This window comes from Gopherus evgoodei, chromosome 1, assembly GCF_007399415.2.
Source record: "Gopherus evgoodei ecotype Sinaloan lineage chromosome 1, rGopEvg1_v1.p, whole genome shotgun sequence".
NCBI classification, from domain to species: Eukaryota; Metazoa; Chordata; order Testudines; family Testudinidae; genus Gopherus; species Gopherus evgoodei.
Genome location: NC_044322.1, coordinates 222930098 through 222948688, shown reverse-complemented (window position 1 = coordinate 222948688; position 18591 = coordinate 222930098). Strand labels below are relative to the sequence as shown.

At 44.8% G+C, this 18591-nt stretch overlaps 1 protein-coding gene across 1 annotated transcript in view; it reads left to right on the top strand.

Moving 5' to 3' along the window:
* LOC115646742 (ovostatin-like) overlaps positions 1-6818 on the top strand; it is a 60109-nt gene extending 53291 nt beyond the window's left edge. Inside the window, exons 30-36 of the mRNA XM_030552968.1 lie at positions 657-872; positions 3530-3654; positions 3902-3992; positions 4565-4633; positions 5653-5755; positions 6131-6205; positions 6596-6818. Of these exons, the coding sequence (XP_030408828.1) occupies positions 657-872; positions 3530-3654; positions 3902-3992; positions 4565-4633; positions 5653-5755; positions 6131-6192 (666 nt within the window). The 3' untranslated portion in view covers positions 6193-6205; positions 6596-6818. The remainder of the gene's footprint in view (positions 1-656; positions 873-3529; positions 3655-3901; positions 3993-4564; positions 4634-5652; positions 5756-6130; positions 6206-6595) is intronic.
* The last annotated feature ends 11773 nt before the right edge of the window (positions 6819-18591 follow it).

Sequence of the window (18591 nt, the reverse complement as noted above, 5' to 3'; positions counted from 1 at the left end):
TAAGCCAGCTGCATTAGAGATTGAGAAAGAGCCAATGGGACTGTCACTGGCCATTTTCTCCCACATATAGTACATACCCTATTCCAGAAGCTGGAGTAGCAGCTATGAAGGGATTGCACGCTTCCCCACACCCTGCCAGCTGCCACCCCTAGCCTCAGCCTCTACTTGCAAAATGATGTGTGTGTGTGTGTGTGTGTGTCTTTGCAGAATGTGTGTGTATGTGTGTGTGTAAATGTCATCTGCTGGGGGAACAGAACATTAGAGTTGAGTTCTGCTGCCCAGAAGACTATCTGGTCCTAAATGTGCCAGGGTGAAAGTCAAATGGCAGCAGTTGAATAGTAACAGGTACAGTTAGATCTTCACATGGGTAGGAGCTCAGAGAATTCCTTTAGTCCCTGGTTCTCAGCCTATTACTGACGTGTGTATGATTTGCTAACAGGCACACCTGGTGCACCGAAGTGTTCTGGAGGTGTGCCCTAATGTTCTACAGGACTCAGTTTCCAAGATGAACTGGGGATGGGTTTGGGCTCATCTTCACTGAAATCTTGTGAGCCATGAAATGACTCTGGTCTGTACTGGAACCATTTGTTTAATAACCCCATGCAGTATCCCAACACAGTGTGTCTGTAATTGACAATTATTCTACACTTTTTCAGGACACAGTTATTGCTCTTCAAGCACTGGCTGATTATGGTGCAGCAACCTACTCTGAGAATGGCCAAAACACAGTTAAAATCAGCTCCAGCAAGCCTTTTGAGAAAGTCTTTGAGGTGAATAGCCAGAACAGGCTACTGTTGCAGCAGAGTTCCCTGCCTGATGTCCCAGGGAATTATATCCTGGAAGTGAATGGCAACGGATGTGTCTTTGTGCAGGTAAGTGCTCACCCTACCCTTCAGCATGTGGCTTCTTCACCACATAATACAGCCTTTCTTCTTTTGTCTCTCTCTGTCTCCCTTCCTTCCTACCTCCTCTGTTATTTCTTTTCTTAAGACTCTTTGGACAAATATATCAACTTCTTTAACTCCAGTTCAGGAAGAAAGAAAAAATTGGCCCTTGGTGTTTTTTCTCTGTATCACATGTGATTAGTTTTTTCTCAGGTGATGACTGGTAACTGGACATGTGTCACACACAAACATCCTCCTATTTATTTGTAAAACTTGAGTTCCAGTTGAAGGAGTTTGGTTTGCCTATCTGTCAGTCATAGGGCTTTATACTACTGCCCATCTTTGTATTATCCAACTGCTTCCATGTTAAAAAAATAGCAATCTTCCTATTTGAGGTAAAAATCTGCCTGGGATATTTTAGTTTGAGTGATTGGATAGGTAAATTTGTTAGATGTTTTCAGAGATTTTTTTTTGGGGGGGTGCAGGCATTTGTTTTGTAGATGTTTGATAGATGAGCGCCATCAGTGTTGTGAGTCTCACTGTTGCAATGGTGGAAAGATTTTTTTTCAAAGACGAAGGTTTTGCAGGATTTCCTAAAGATGGTCGGGCTCTGTATTCACCTGATCTCCTCTTGCAGTCTATCCCAGAGCCAGTTCCCTTCTACTGACCATGTCTTGTCCCTAGCTCTCACATGCTTCACTCTGGGCTTTTTGATTCACATCCTCCCAGAGGAGCCTATCTCCCTGGCAGAAATCACATCAGAATTCAGTCCTTAAACTATCGTCTTCAGACTGCAAGACAGGAATGGGAGGGAGAAGATGTGGGTCCTCTTCTGGTCTCTTCCACTGACTCACAGAGTGACCTTGAGTAAATCACTGCAACAAGGATGGTCCACAGGAAAAGCTGTAGTGAAGCAGTGCAGCACTGAATGGATGGGGAAAACATTGTATGATGCAGCCAGAACTGGGAACACGAACATTATGAGGTCAAAAAAACCAAAGAGCTGCTATAGTTTACAATGGCTAACTCTGAGAGGCCAAAACTCTGTGCACCTCTCTTTAGAAACATTTCATCCATTAAAATAGCAACTGCCAAGAGGTTAACAACAGAAGCCATTTGGAATAGCACTTCCCCCTTGTTTCTGCTGAGTGGCTGCACCTTGAATCTTAACCCATATAGTGTGCTAGTCATGGTGAAAGGATCCTCCTAGACAAACGTCAAACTAAAGGAGAACAAACTTTGGACCCTACTTTGCTATCTCCAGACAACACAATCAATGAGAGGAAGGATAGTGATGTGATCAATGCACTGGACTCAGGGGATCTGGGTTGAATTCCTGGCTTTGGCAAAGTTGCCTATGTGACTTTGGGCAAGTCATTTAATCTCTGTGTGTCTCAGTTCCCATCTGTAAAATGGGTATTGTTACAACCTGGTGCAGTACCCCCGTATAGTCATCAGTCTGTTGTGAGTGGGCCCAATCCAAGCCTATTAGAGCTAGAAACAGTGACTAGACTCTACCCAGATCCGAGACTCCCCAGAGCACTCAGAAGCTCAGATCTGTTGGTATATGGGCTGCTGCCATCCAGCTGCCCTAGATCCTGAAACCTCTCAAGCCTCCCAGTTGCTTACTCATACTCCATCAGAGTCCCAACTAGGCTAAGGGACTCTGGGCTTCTACTGGGTCTTTGGCAGGAAAGTAAGGAATACAGGCTTAGCAAAGGTGTTTCTTAACCATCGTGGCTTTACTTTTAAAGCATTCAAGAGTTACAGATCTTTTAAAATAACAGAAGCCCTGAGACACACTGTCCCGAGTCCGATCTCATCCCTTCTGTAAGTCCCTGGTTTGTCAGACTCTGCTTAGCCTGAAATTCTCTCCTACCCTCTCTCTTTCAAGCCCTTCTTACATATTGCAGTGGATGGGCCCCTGCACAGAGCAGAATCTTGCTCTTAAATAGGGCCATGACTCTGAGCCATGTGCTCGAACTGAGATGCTTCAGATCCCCCAGTTATGCGTGCCCCCTCCCCTTGTGGGCCCAGTGTGGAGACCATTGTTCCATGGGGTTGGGCCAATAGTTCAGTCATTCAGACTTTCAGTTATGGTCCTTCAGAAAGGAGCTAGGGCAGCTGTCTGGAATGCAGTGAAACAGGCTACCCTTGCACAAATCCAGCTGAGTGTTCAACACATAGTGTACAATAGAATTCATAAATCTTATCCAGACATGTCCTACTCGGTCACAGTGATAGCATTTCCCTACTTCACAGAGTTTATAAGATGCAGATACATTGGTGATGAGAACCCTATAAATCCCTAGGCAGATCAAAAGGCTAATGGGGATTAACATTTTTTTCCCCACGCTTCTGGCTGGCCACTTGGTGGCACACTTATTTCTGACGTTGTTCAGCTGGATGGAACCTCTGTTGTGGGGAAGGGAAGGTTTTTAATGTTACTGATGGAGAGCTTGGCAGTTTGGTGGTTTGCTGAAGTAGTTCTCCAGTCACTAAATGATACCCTTGGAGAGTTGGTGCATTCAGTCAGGATTTCTCCAGTCCATGGAGCAAAAAAAGGAGTTGTCAGGCACCACAACATGTGAATCAATAGCTCAGACTCATTTCTAATTTTCATTACCATTTTTCATCTGTTTCAGACAACCCTGAGATACAACATTCTTCTTCCCAATAAGACTTCTGGGTTCTCTCTCTCAGTGCAGACAGCAAATGCTTCCTGCGCAGACAGTTTCCGGGCAAAGTTTGACATCGTCCTCTCAACCAGGTAACCTCCCTTCTATCCCAAACCCCAGGGATACCACCTCTTTCCAGACAACTGTCCCTCCCTGGGGATACTTGTCCCCTTCTTGAACATCTATCATTGGTAATTTCCACACCTCTTCCATGTTAATAAATGATCAGCAATTACATGCAATTTGAAAAGGCCTTTGCAGGCTGTGTGTGCTCTGAAGCCGAAGGTGTCATGTTTTCTACACTCATGGTCCAGAGTGACCAAATCCCTCTCATTTCAGTTACACCGGGAAACGCAATATCTCCAACATGGCCATTATCGACGTCAAGATGCTCTCTGGCTTTGTACCTGTCAGTTCATCCCTGCAGAAAGTAAGGAATGGCAGTCACGTGAATAAGCCACCTCAGGGGAAAAGGGGGTTACAGAATATTACAACATGGACTGGATAAAAAGGGGGGCCTGGTTAGCATTGAAAAACCACTTTCCTAGGGATTTTAATGTGTCAGTTGCACTTGAATAGATTCTGTATTATCAGCCTGGGGGTGACACCCTCCAGGAGTCCTGAGCAGGGGTCAGGGTGTCACAACTACCCTGTTTCCTAGATTGCTAAATTGTATGGAGCTCCCAGATAGAACCTGGCTAAATGGGAGTGAGATTCAGGGGAGGGAGGTGTCCTAATATGTACAAGGTTGAGGATCACTGAATTAGATTAACCAACTGGAATTCCAAACGGACTGTCTCCTGTATAAATGTTTAAGTATGTGCATTTCCTGACAAAGCCACTACACACTTGGGTCTCTAGCAAGTGATTATTGATTATTTTTAGTGACCCATGCTATCCATTAGATAACACTTGGGCTCAGTCATTTACTGCAGATTCTGGGGTGTCTTGCTTTCAGTGATTATTAATATTTTAATATTTCCCACATTTCCTCATCTAAAGCTTCGTGAGGATCAGAAAGTGATGCAGGTAGAAACCAAGCAAAACCACGTCCTCTTCTATCTCGAGAGTGTGAGTTCTGGAAAATCAATTATTTGGTTTGGGTTTATCAGGTTTTAATTTTGCATAGAAGATACATGCATAGCCACTTCACATATGTGTGATAAACTGCATTGATCATGCACCTTTGCCTGTTAATTCATCTACCCTGAAACTATTCTAACATTCCAAATTCCTCAGCAGCTTCCAGCAGCCTCCTGTTCTTTTATTCAAAATAAAACACACACATAGTGTTTCCTCCTTTCAGTCACTGACTGCTGGGAGCCAGGGAGCAACCTCCCCAGTGTGCATACAGCTCCAGTAGGAGGTTTTCTTTAAAGCAGCCAGTGCTGGCCACCAGCATAGACAGGATACTGCACTAGATGGAGCACTAGTTTGATCTGGTCTGGAAATGTTGATGTTTCTTCTCCTTCTCACACATGCCACATAGAGAATTTCCACCTTCCTTCCAATCAAATTGCACCTTCCTCAGAACTGGAGCTAGCAGGACATAGTCCTGCCCCAGAAGCAGCTTTTCTAGTCAGAAAAAAGTGTTGCATCTTGAAAGTTGATTCCCCTGAGGCCCTGCAGGACTAGCAATGGGAGAGTTTACACCATTGGAAAGGGGAGATTCCCAGCTGCTCCATGGGATGCACAACCTCACTTCTATGCCTGGAGGGACTGCAAAACATTAGACTTCAATGTCATGACCATTTGGGATTTAGGCTATTTTAGGGCCTTTTTAGATGTTGTTTTTGCTTCCTCTGAGCCCTGTGTATTGGGACTCATGATGACTGAGGATCACAGCAATACAGGAAGGAGAGGAAAATTAGAACCAATAACATTAAAAAAAACCCTCTAAGACTGTTTCTAAAATGACTGATACAGGCAGGTAAATAATGGATGCCAGGGCTGGATTGCATCATGCACACAGGAGATGTGTGTGTTGGGAACCCACCACAGCTTAGCAGCCCCTGGGATTGACCCTTTACAGAAGAGTCAGTGTTCTGTGAAAAACAGTTGATGCCGACCTCTGTCCCCCATATTCCCAGGTCTCATGGACAACTCTCAGTTTCTCTTTCTCAGTTGAACAAGAACTTCCTGTGTCCAACATCAAACCAGCTTCAGTGCTGATCTACGATTACTATGAAACAGGTAGGAGGGTTTTGTTTAGACCATACACCAAATAGGGGGAAGTGTCACTGCATTTACTAAAGTTGATGGAGGGCCATTACAGCTGGGAGGTTGATAAGGGCCTTGGAACTTAATAGGGGTTTGAACTAAACCTACTCAAGTCAATGAAGAGACACCTGTTTACTTCAATGAGCTTTGGCTCAGGCCTTCTGTGCTGAATGTGCATTACATGCCTGCTACTGAATAGGTGATGAACTAGAACTGAGAAGATTTCAAAGAGATCCATTCTGAACTTCTATGGATCAGGAATACTCCACAGGGAGGGGATGTTTGTGTGATGGGCATCAGAGATGGAGTGACTTCTTACTGCAATGGGATCGTTCCCATCTCTTCCAGATGAGAACGCTGTTGCGGAATACAAGTCACTCTGCAATGAGGCTGCCCCTGAAAGCATCTAATAGCCTTGGAAAGGTAAGTGAGAGCTGGAGACACTGAGCAGATACAAGGAGAATGTGATGAAGGTGGTGAGTGGAGAGCAAGAGGAAAGGTGAGGTAAGTGGGGAGCTGCACTGAGTAGATGCACCGAGGTGGGGTAAAGAGGTTGATAGAAGTTCCTGCAGGTGTTATATATAACACCTGTTCCCGAGAAAGCCTGGGTCACTAACCCAGAGGGGAATGGTGGGGGCTCACAGCCCAGTGGGGGAGCCCTCAGAGTTCCTGTAGGAATTGGGATGCTTGTGTTGAGATGTGGAGACTACATCGGTACACAGGATTCAAGACTGAATCCATCCGCTCCTAGAATCTATGAATTCTGTGTTTGCCTTGTTCTCGCTGATGTTTCTGCTTTACTTTTTTCTCCAGGACTGTGGTGAACGATGAACAAGTGATTGTTTCCCATTTTCCTCTATGTTCAGTCACAGAAAGGGCCATTTCATTGCACTTCACCCTTCTAATCACAAGGGTCCATGGCAACATGTCATTTTTACCTGAACTTAGGCCTGATGCTTCCTTCCATGAAGCTTTTCTCCAGGTCCATATCCTGAAAATGTATTAGTTATCTTCAATAAATCTTCTCATTACTGGAGATGTGCACCCGGTCTGTGTTTTGCTTCTGTTTTATAATTTGGTACCAATTAAGACTTTCCCCACAACTCCAATGGGCTGGACGTTTCTGCTGCAATGATCAGAGATGCCATTGTTAACTATGGAGAAATTTCTATAGTCACCAGATTCAGAAGGCCCATCTCAGAGTGATTGATTCAAGCTTTCTCTATGGACCTAGGCAGAAAGCAGTGCAAGGTGCCACATTTGGAAGATTTCTTTTACTGCTACAGGGGCAAGCAACTTTTTTTTTTTTTTTGATGACAGTTCACACAGTGCAGAAACTGATCGGAAAACCAAAGGCAGATAGAGCTTGGATGCAGTGATCTCTGCTCTATCCGACCTCCAGGGACCACCCGGAATGGTCACATCAGCAAGAGCCTCTGCTCGGCCTCTATCCAACAGCAAGGAGATTCTGTTCCAGCAGCATTTTACTGCAATAGCCTTTTCCTGCCCATAGCACCATGTCAGAAAGGGAAATGCAGCCACATCTAATAATCATTGGTTGCTATTGTCATGCAGCACATTGGGCTATTGATCTGTCTCTCTTCTCTCCTCCTAGGGCCCCATCTCCCTTGTATCCTATGCAATAGCACTGCCACCTCCACCCTCTTGCACCTGCATCACTTATAACTCCAGTCCTGGAGGGAGATGTTTCCTGCTCCTCCTGTAGGTGCTGCTGCCCTCAGTCACAACATCCTAGGATCTGCAGCAGGGGCTGCTGCTCCACCACTGCAGCGCTCCTAGCACAGCAGCCAACGCCTGGGATTTCATGGCCAGTGACACAATTTCAGCCCCAGCTGGAGCCAGTCTGGGAATGACTCAAGATTCCAGCTCTCATGCATTTCAAACTCTGCCTAGGAGCAATCCTTCTGATTGGCTGCCTTCCCCACTTGCCCACCTCCTGGGGAACAGCAGCCAACCAGGGCTGCTGCAGGTGTCAGACAGTGTGTCCCCCCTCCCATCAAGGGCCAGAGCTGTTTTCAGATAGAAGTGATGGAGGGAGCAATTGACACCATCCTTATTGAAGGGAAGAGGGCAGTACTGAGCAGAAAGATCAGCTCAGGGTTATCCTACTCACCTTTACTGTGAACAATGGGTCAGCCTTCTTCTCCTCCCTGCAGCATTGGTAAAGGTCAGAGGAGGCAAAGACCCCCTGAAGCTGCAGGAGGATCCTAGGTGAAATGAGAGTCAACGGAATGATGTGGGGCTGGAGATGCAAAGTTGATGTGGGCCTGGGGCTCTTTCATTGATTGTTGGGATGGGGGCAGGCCAGTGTGGGGCTGGGGGTGTAGCACTGATTGATTAGGAAGTGCTGCAAGACACATCCCTGTCGAGGATCCCAGCTAACTTCATAGTGGGGCCTGGGCTGGGAGCTCTGCTACAGAGCATCATGCTTTGATGGTTACCCCCATAGTAATGTCACAGCTATTCTCAGTGTACTTCCTTTCACTTCACTGGACACTTGCCAAGTTATTGACTTCTGTCCATGGAGACCAAGATCATTTGGAAAAGGAATGAAAATGTGTTTAGTGAATTTGAAGTTGTAACACTAATAAAAATTGAACCAAGGAGAAAAATTCAATAGGCTGGAAAATGTCATTTCATTCCTTACTAAGAGTCACAACAAGGAGAAGGCAGTGATGTGACACCTCTGTGATATCACTGGGACAAACAGATATCAAGGGGTAGTCTGGATGCCCGCAGGAGGCACAATTTACCTTGGAGGCAGCTACTGACCAACTTAAACTAGAAATTGCCAGCTAAACTGGCAGAGCTTTAGAAATGTCACTCACCAGGAGAGGCAGGAGGTGATCTTCCTTGTTATCCCTCCTGGATCCCATGGCTCCACCGGGATTGCTGCTTACATGAAGGGTTAGGTTAGCTAGTGATGAGGGGAAGGTTCTCACTGCACAGCTCTCCAGAGCAAACATGGAGCTATCCCTCTGCTGAAGAACCCCTCACCCTTCTCAGGGACCAGGGAATGGAAGGGGCTCTAGGGTGAGTTCTAGTAGGAATCCAACAAGGATTTAGTGTTATATGGGGTGACCTGACCCAGGGGCTTCCCTCCCAGTTGCTTTTGTGTCCGCCAGGGAGATAGTGTTGGGAGCCAGATCACTACAGGGAACAAAAGACGCTAACACACCAGGGAGAGTCATTGCCGTAGGTGTCCCCTTGTATGGCTGGGGTCAGTCTCAGAAGACAGGGCTTATTTCTAAGTGTCCTGTTGCCTGGCTGGATTCTTTACACCTCTGGTGCAGCAGCAGATCATTCAGCCAGTAGATTCCTTCCCTGACCTGTCCTTTGCCTCCACCAGCATTTCACCTTCAGCCGCCAGTCCCTGAGCAAGGAGTCTCTCTCTCCAGGTGATAGGGATGGTGGGCAACATGAGGAGCCCTTCAGAGAGCAATAAAAAAGCCTCAATTATCTCTGTCCCTGAGAAAGCCTGAGTCACAAACCCAGAGGGGAATGGTGGGGGCTCACAGCCCAATGGGGGAGCCCTCAGAATTCCTGTAGGGATTGGGATGCTTGTTGACAAACCTTGACTGCCCTCCCTCCTGCCCTGGGTGCAGCTTGTGGGGGCTTCTCCTGGCCCCTAGGTGGGGCCCCAGACAGGAGTTAGCTCTTTTGACCCCTTTCCCCCCTACTAAGGCCTGATGGAAGGTGCCTGCTAGGCCATTTCTCCTCTGCTGCTCCATAGTGGGGTCTCCGTGCTCTTCATTTCAGGCCTGTGCTGAGCTAAGCTAAGGGGCCCACTGTCATGCTGGAGGGGCAGGCAATGGAAATGGTCTCAATGATTGAGCAGAACCAGGGACAGTATCCTCCCCTCAGAGAGCATGGGGCCATCCTGCCAGAAATGCTCTCAGGAGTCCAGGGCATCTCAGAGGAGCCTATTCCTGGGAATAAGACAAGGGTGGCTCAATGAGAAAGATGTCTCAGTGCCAGGACTGGGATCCAGGAATGGGGAAATCCTAGCCAGTCTGCACCAGGGCCCAGATTGCCATCCCTAGTGCCCAAGTCATCCAGGAAGGGATGGCTTTTACCTCCATTTGAGACATGTCTCCTGCTTAGGCAGTTCTCAGTGTGATGGGACAAGGTCCCCTGGCCCCACTTCTTCCCAGGCCAGGCCAGCTGAAGGTAACATCTATATAGGTGGCTGGGGCGGGGGTGGGTGGTGTCCCAGCACTAGAATACAGAGTGAGGAGAAAATGGACAGAGCTTCCTCCCTTCCCAGAGACCAAGAGAAGAAGGTCCTGGGGCAGAGGATAAAGGGTGGCAGGCTTGGGTGCCCTTATGGGGTGGGAATGGTACTACAGGGGGAGCAAGTTGGTGACCAGCTCTCCTGCAGGGCTAGGATGACCTGTGCCAGGACACTGACTCTTTCTCTCAGCTTCTCCTGTGAAATGGGGAGACATGTCCCTGCCCCAGGGTGAGGAGAGGGGAAGTTTGTTCCTGTCTGGAAGGGGCTCACACACACACACAGGGATTTGATTGGGCTCAGGCCAGGAGAGGGGATGAAAATTTGCACCCTAGAAGTAACCTTTTCCCCTCCCCCAGCCAGTGCGTGACCCCAACCCCCAGGACGGATGACCTGCCCTGAGATGAGGATACCCAGGATCCACAGCACAAGTCTCCCAGTTCTCCTGTGATTATGTGATTGATTTAGTGCCTGGGTTTAAGGATGTTTCTCAGTTAGGATACAATGTCCCCATTTTGCTGCATATATATATGCATTAAGTATAAATAATATAACAGCTATGTAGCCTAAATTGGCCTATACCCTGTTCTCTTATGCTAATTATCTCATAACACCTTGTATTAGCTAAATTTTACTGTAGCAGTAGGCAGGAAGCTATACTCAAAGACCAGTACTCAAATGTCCCAAAGGAAAAGGACAAAACATACAATTGTTGTACTCAGATACAAACCTTGGCGATGCCTTCACATTCTTGGGTACCTGGAATGCACGTGTTCAGAACAAAGAGATAAGAGGTAAACTATGGTACCAGAAGCACAAGTTAGAAAGCTGATCGATGAAATCTAGTTTCAGATGTTCCTTGGACTTGTAAGCAGGTTGGGTATAAAAAGATTCTGTAGAGGTGTAACTTTGGGAGCACATCTTCTGCGTAAGGTGAATGTAACATCACTGCACAAGATGGCTTCCCAGCAACTTGTGTGGGGGAGGAATAGTTCAATGGTTTGAGCACTGGCCTACTAAGCCCAAGGTTGTGAGTTCAATCCTTAAGGAAGCCACTTAGGGATCTGGGGCAAAAATCAGTACTTGGCCCTGCTAGGGAAGGCAGGGGGCAGGACTTGATGACCTTTCAAGACCCCTTCCAGTTCTAGGAGGTAGGTATATCTCCTATTACTATTTTTTTTTAATTTTTTGCATAGGGAGGTATAGTTCAGTGGTTTGAGCATTGGCCTGCTAAACCCAGGCTTGTGAATTCAGTCCTTGAGGGGGCCATTTAGGGATCTGGGGCTAAATAAATAAATAATTGGGGATTGGTTCTGCCTTTTGAGCAGGGGGTTGGACTAGATGACCTCTAGAGGTCCTCTCCAACCCTGATATTCTATGATTCTTCATGTACTATATTATTATTCACTTATAGCAATAAACCTGAATGACACAGGTTATTTGATCTCTTGAGTATATTTTTTATAATGAACTAAAGTGTGGTCAACTAATTGACTATACAATTTATCAACACATGGCACTTGCCCTGGCCTAATGGGATCCCAGCTGGGAGGACAAAATGGGAACATGGATCTTCTAGTGTCTTCATTGCAGCATCCGACAAGGTTAAGGTTAAACTCCCCCAGCCCCTTATTTGTGATATGCCACTAGTGATTAAAATGGCTTACATCAGAAATTATACTGTTCAAATTATCATTTTTTATTGTTTGTATGTTGACTATATTTCTATCATTCCTATTGTTCCTGCTCTCTTATATTTTAATCTTTAACACCATCCTGAAAATCCCCTTTGCCTAGGGGAAGCATAAAGCCTTTTACATTTGCATTTCCCACCTCATTGCATTTGTCGTGCACTTTGGATGTGCTTCCATTGTCTATTTAAGACCCAAATCCACTTACTCCCTGGACAAGGATATTCTGATTTCTGTCATGTATAGAGTGGTGCATGTGTAGTCTGTCGGTTCAATGATGACATTTTCATGCTCTCTCTTTTTATGGAGTGACTCTGAAGTCCAAAATGTGATGTGCATTCTTGTGAGCAGATCAGGCAGACAAAGTCATCAGAGAGTGTCTTGGTAGCTATAGCAATAGTATGACACTTACTTATCCCTTGCAGCTAACAATCAATTATTTCTGTCCTCTTCAAAGACTTGGAAAGCTTGGAGTGTTATGTGCTGCCCTGATGATCTGTTTAACGCAGACTTCTCAAGATCATTTGGTTTTATTGCACCAAGTGTACACTGTTCTTGATGCTGTCCTTGTAGCACTTTCTGGGGAGGCCTTGATTCTGGTGTCCTTATGCCAATTCTCCATAGAAAAATTTTCTGGAGAGTCAATGTTCAGACATCCTAATGATGTGTCCAACCCAATGTAGTTGGGCTTTTATCAGCATGGCCTAGATGCTTATGTCATTTGACTTTTGGAGACCCTCCAGGTTGGTAATTTTGTCCTGCCAGCCATAATGGTGCACAGAGACCGCATATGGAAGGCCTCTAGCTGTTTGATATGCCATCCATATGCTGTCCGGGTCTCACAGCCATAGAGAAGAGACATGAGAACAAAAGATTTGTAAAGTTTTATTTTTGTTGAAAGAGTTATGGTGTGGGATTTTAGGACTTTGTTACGTAGCTTTCCCAATGAATGAGAAGCTTTCTGTATCCTGTTTGTGATCTCTTTATCAAGAGATCCATCACTGGAGAAATTGCTTCCAAGATAGGTAAAACTGTCAACTTACTTTAGTTGCATTCCACTAATGGATATGCTAGGGCAGTGCTTCTCAAAGTTGGGCCGCAGCTTGTTCAGAGAAAGCCCCTGGCAGTCTGGGATGGTTTGTTTACCTGCTGTGTTCGCAGGTTTGGCCAATCACGGCTCCCACTGGCCACAGTTCACCGCTGTAAGCCAATGGTGGCTGTGGGAAAGGCGGCCAGCACATTCCTCTGCTCACACCATTTCCTGCAGCCCCCATTGGCCTGGAATGGTGAACCACAAGCCAGTGGGAGCAGCGATTGGCCAAACCTAAGGACGCGGCAGGTAAACAAACCATCCCGGACTGCCAGAGGCTTTCCCTGAACAAGCGGCAGACCGGCTTTGGGAAGCACTGTGCTAGGGGATATGACGAGGAGTTATGAAGATGATTGATACAACACCAAAGTTTTCTCTAGGCTGACTGCAAAGCCAAAAAAATTTGATGCTTCAGTGAAGTGATCTCCAATGCACTGGAGATCTCCCCCTTTGTGTGCTAGGATGGCATAATCATCTTCAAAGATTTCTTCTCTTATTAATAGTGCTATCACGTTTGTTTTTGCTTCAAGCCTTATAAGATTGAAGACTGAGCTGTCGTTTCTGTATTTGATGCATATGCCTCTGTGGAGCCCATTTATAGCTTGGTTGAGAACTTGGGTGAAGAAGAAGTTGAACAGTACAGGGGCAAGGACATGGCCTTAGCGTAGTTGTCTTTGTGCCTTGCTTTGCAGGTGTTTACTCTGTCTCTCTTTGAGGTGGACTGAATATCATTTTGCCAGATTTGGAAAGCCTCATTTTTCTTTTAACAATACTGTGATTTCCTCATCATTTTCTTCAAACCAGTCACAGTGAGCCCTTTTCTTCTGTCCAAGGATGTCAGTTGCAGTTTTTTATACTGTATCTCTGAATTCCTCCCATGAGACAGGGTTGTCACCAAGGCAGGTTTCTAGTGCACTTGTAGCTTGTCTCGATAGGATGGAAGGTTTAGTTTAGCAATATCAGGGGTCATCTTGATTGTTTTTGGGCTTTTCAGGTGCTTGGGTACACAGCGTAGATTCAGTATTGACCTAATCATTCTATGATATGTCCAACATTCTGCTCCACGCATGGCTCTGGTGATCCTGACATCCCTTATGTCACGTTGTCGGACAGTGACGTAATCTATTAGATGCCATTGTTTGGATCTGGGGTGCATCCATGTAGTTTTATATTTGTCTGCCTGTCCAAAGAAGGCATTTGCAATTGTCAAGCTATGTGCTACTCACTTGCTAAAGAGTAGGAGATCATTTTTGTTCATTTTTACAATGTCATTTTTTCAAATGACACCTTGCCAGTTGTTGTTATTTTTACCTACTCTTGCATTGAAATCTCCTAGGATGATTAGTTTGTCACTTTGTGGTGTTGACTTGATGAGAGAGTCAAGATCAGAGTAGAACCATTCCTTAGCATCATCAGGGTTTGTTAAGGTGGGAGCATATGCACTGATGAGGGTAGCAAAAAGTGCCATATTTAGTGGTAACCAGAGTTTCATGAGCCTTTCATTGATGCCTATTGGATAGTCTTCAAAACATGGCAAGAGTTTGGTCTTGATGGTAATTTCCACTCCATGGATTCTATCTTTGTGTGGTTCTTTTCTCTTCCAAAAGAAGGTGTAACCCCCAGCTGGTTCTGTAATAATGCCCTTGTCTCCCAATCTAGTTTCACTGAGTGCTGCAATGTCAATGTCATACCAGGCTAGCTCTTTTAAAAGGAGAGCTATTCTTCTTTCAAATAGAGAAGTATCACCTTTGTTTATCATAGTCCTGATGTTCCAAGCTACAATTTTTAGTGCTTTTTTAGTTATCTTTGGTTTTTGACTGCATTGAGGATGATCCACCAACTGGAGTAAACTGGCTGGATTTGATTTGGGCAGGCAATGTTTGAGGCACCTTTTCTAGCCCTTCCCTTACAAAGGGAGAGCAGTGCAAGCCTAGAAACGGCTGCTCTATCACCTGGGTTGTTGCCGAGCTTCTCTGCTGCCCTTCGGTCAGGGATGGGCGACCAATGTCCCAGGACACCTGAATTCAGGCTTGTGGCTAGGAGTGCCAGTAATCATCTTCACCAATCACTTTGCCACTCCCCCATTGCCGCAGGACTTTTGAAGAGAGATGTTCATGAATAATGTATGCATGAGGTTGATGAAAATGGGAGAGCTGTGCACTGAGACAATCCTATTCCTTTGGCTGCTGAAGCTTGGCCCAGTGGCACAAAGGTTGTTACAATTGGAGGTTTCTTTAACTGCAGTGGATATCCATGACTTCTGTAATGCTCCATCATGCCTTCTGCCTTCCACAATACATTGCTGCACTGCTTTTCAAGCCGTTGGACTAAGATATGGTCTCTTTTGCCTTGGCTACCAGAACAGTCTTCATATGCTTTGGAGGGCAATCCTTAAATCTCTGTCAGTTTCCACACTTCGGTTACCCTCACCTGGTTTAGACCCTGCCAAGGTGGTTTACCGGGTTGTGGCCACTGTCACATGCTTACAGCTACTTGGAGCCAGCTGTGAGAGCTGGGTGTACAGTGAGGACCAGAGAGGAAAAGAAACAAATCACCGAAAGGGACTATCTCTCCCATACACACCATATCATGGTGACTCCCTTGCTAAACACCATGGTTTACAGCCTGAGAAACAAGGCCATGCAAATAACCCTTCAGAAAGCCCTGGGCAGAAAACTGTTTACTTGGAAAATGTGAGGGGCCACAATAGGAGTTTCAATATGAGAAAAAATCACCTAAAGAATTCTCAGTATAGTGCAAATATACTGTAGATGGAAAATCTTACCCAAGGAAATGAAAGCAGATGAAAAGTAGAAAATGTTAGATGTTATAATATAGTATAAGCCACTATTACTAGCCATATGAATCAGAAGCACTAGAGGATGCATCTGGCATGAGACATTGGTCCATATGTAGAAATTTTATGTAGGTTGGTTTCAATTAAAGGTTGACAAATTGTGTAAGGGAGTCTAAGCTAGTGCAATTTACACAAAAAAGGTACAGAAGGAGTAAGTTAGAGAGTATGTGTTTGTCTCCCACCCCAATGTGCTGAATTAATTTCATTTGCCTCCTTAAATCATACTGTTCATTGGTTTTCGCGTTACACCCTTTTTTCAGTCTCTTGCCATGCAAATTACACTGATTTAGATGCCCTTTGAATAAAATTCTCTTACAGCCAAATCAACCTAATTAAACTGGAATCCTAGCTAAACTGAGGTCAATGGAGTTACTCATATGAAGACAGAATGAAAAGACTGTGATTGCTATTTTAGAAAGGAAACAAATAAGAGGGGATATGCTAGAGTATATAAAATAATAAATTATCTAGAGAAGGTAGTTTGGGTGTTTCTGTTCTCCGTATCACACAAGAACAAAGAGACAGTCAATGAAATGAAAAGAGGACAAATTCAAAACTGATAAAAGGAAATACTTTTTCACACAATGTATAATTAGACTGTGGAACTCACTGCCACAGCAATTGGTTGATACAAAAAATTAGCAAGTTTAAAAAAGGGATTGGGAATGGATAACAAGAATATCCAGACTTATCATAACTAATTATGACAAAATTTGGAAGGGATCTTGAACTTCATACTTCAGGGCTTAAGCCAATCTCTTATTGTAAGAGATCAGCATGAGACCTATGTGGGAAACAGATTATCCCGCACCTACCTATTGCAGGATTCTTACACCTTCTTCTAAAGCACTTGATGCTGGCCACTGTCAGAGCCAAGATACTAGAGTAGATGGACCTCGGGTCTGATGCAGGATGTCAATTCCTATGCTCCTGTGATTCACATACAAATGAGAATTTTCTCCAATGTTTTATTTCAATGTTTGGTCATTCTAGGGGGGAAAAGGGGTGTAATCATAGTGACTTCAATCTGAGTGACACACACTAGAGATCTCATGCTGACAGTACTAAATCAGCCTCAGAATTTCTAAATATTATTGATGACAATTTTCTAAATCAAAAAGTGTTGGAGCCAGCATAGAGGAATTCTATATTAGACCTCATCTTGTCAGATAAAATAGAATTGATCACAGAACTAAAAATCATCTTAGGTACAAGTGGGGGGGAGAGATGGCTCAGTGGTTTGAGCATTGGCCTGCTAAAACTCAGGATTGTGAGCTCATTCCTTGAGGGGGCCACTAACAGATCTGGGGCAAAAAACTGTGCAGGGATTGATCCTGCTTTGACTAGGGGGTTGGACTAGATAACTTCCTGAGGCCCTTTCCAACCCTGGGATTCTGTGATCATGACTTCATCACATTTGTTATGTGCAAAGAAAATAAAGGCCAAACCATCTATATATAAAATCACCACTGATAGAGTCTGAAGATGACACACAAATCAGTGGAGTGATAAAGAATGGTTCACTGACACAGCTATCTGCATTGTTTGGTAAGTTGGGTGCAGACAAACAATATACATTTTAACATGGCCAAATATAAATGTATACATCTAAAAACAAAAAAGTTGGTCATAATTACAGGATGGGGGACTTGATCCAGGAAAGCAGTGACTCTGGAAAAGACTTGGAGATTAGAGTGGATCAGCTGAGCATGAGCTTCTAATGAGATGCTGTAGCCAAAAAGGCTAGAGCAGTCCTTAGATGCATAAACAGGGGAAATTCTAGTTACAGGTGGGGAGGTTATATTAACTTTGTATTAGGCTCTGGTGTGACCACTGCTGAAATCATTTGCCCAGTTCTGGTGTCTACAATTCAAGAATGATGTTGATAAGCTGGGAAGAGTTCAGAGAAGAGCCACAAAAATGATTAAATATTTGAAAACAGGCCTTCTAGATGTACATTCAAGGAGCTCAAGTTGAAAGTCAAAGCTCAACAAAATCAGATAGAAATAAGGTGTACATTTTGAACAGTGAGATTAATTAACCACTGATACAACTTACTGTAGTAAGATGACGCCCTGAAACATCAACCATTGGTACAGAGGCCTGGTATGAGACCTGAGGCCTGAACTAAAGTAATGGTCAAGACTTTGCTAACATAAAGCAAAGTTAAATTGTGAGCCAGAGGCAGGCCCTGCTGACAGAAGTTGGAAAGAAGAAGGCTGCTAATGGCATGTACACACATCTAAAAGATATCAAGTACTAATAGGATGAACGTGGGCCAGGATGGCACCAGAACAGTCTGATACGAACACATTCCACAGAGATAATGAGGAACAGACTAACCCATCTTAGAAGACAGGGTCAAAAAGATAATATGATGGATAGACTTGTTTATTAGAACCAACATGTACAAGTTGAGAGGCGGCACCTTACTGTGTAGAAGGTTTGTACCTTGCTCTGTGGAGGGGTTGCACCTCAATACATCAGGAGTGACATGTAACTTGTTTGTACCTGTGTATACGAAAGCATCCTTGAATGGATGTCTTTGTCTGACATAGGGAGCAGTGAAGAGTCCCACCACTGACTGAGCCAGTTCATTGTCATGAGGTACATATTTGTAGCATGTTCTGTAGAATGTGCAAGGAACTATTACTGTGCTTCATTTGACAATAAATCTGGCTGGGTGCCTTCATACCTTATCAATGTCTGTGGTCTTCAGGGGTTCTCTTGGGATCTGCTGTGTCAGATATCTGTGCAGAGCCGGGACAACACACAGAAAGAACACACACACGTAGCTGACTGTTGTCAACGTTGAATAGAGCAGAGCACCACACTGATTACATCTGAGGATGTCTGACATCAGGGTCATGGAGGAGTCTCCTTCTCTGGCAATTTTAAATCAAGACTTTACAAACTTTG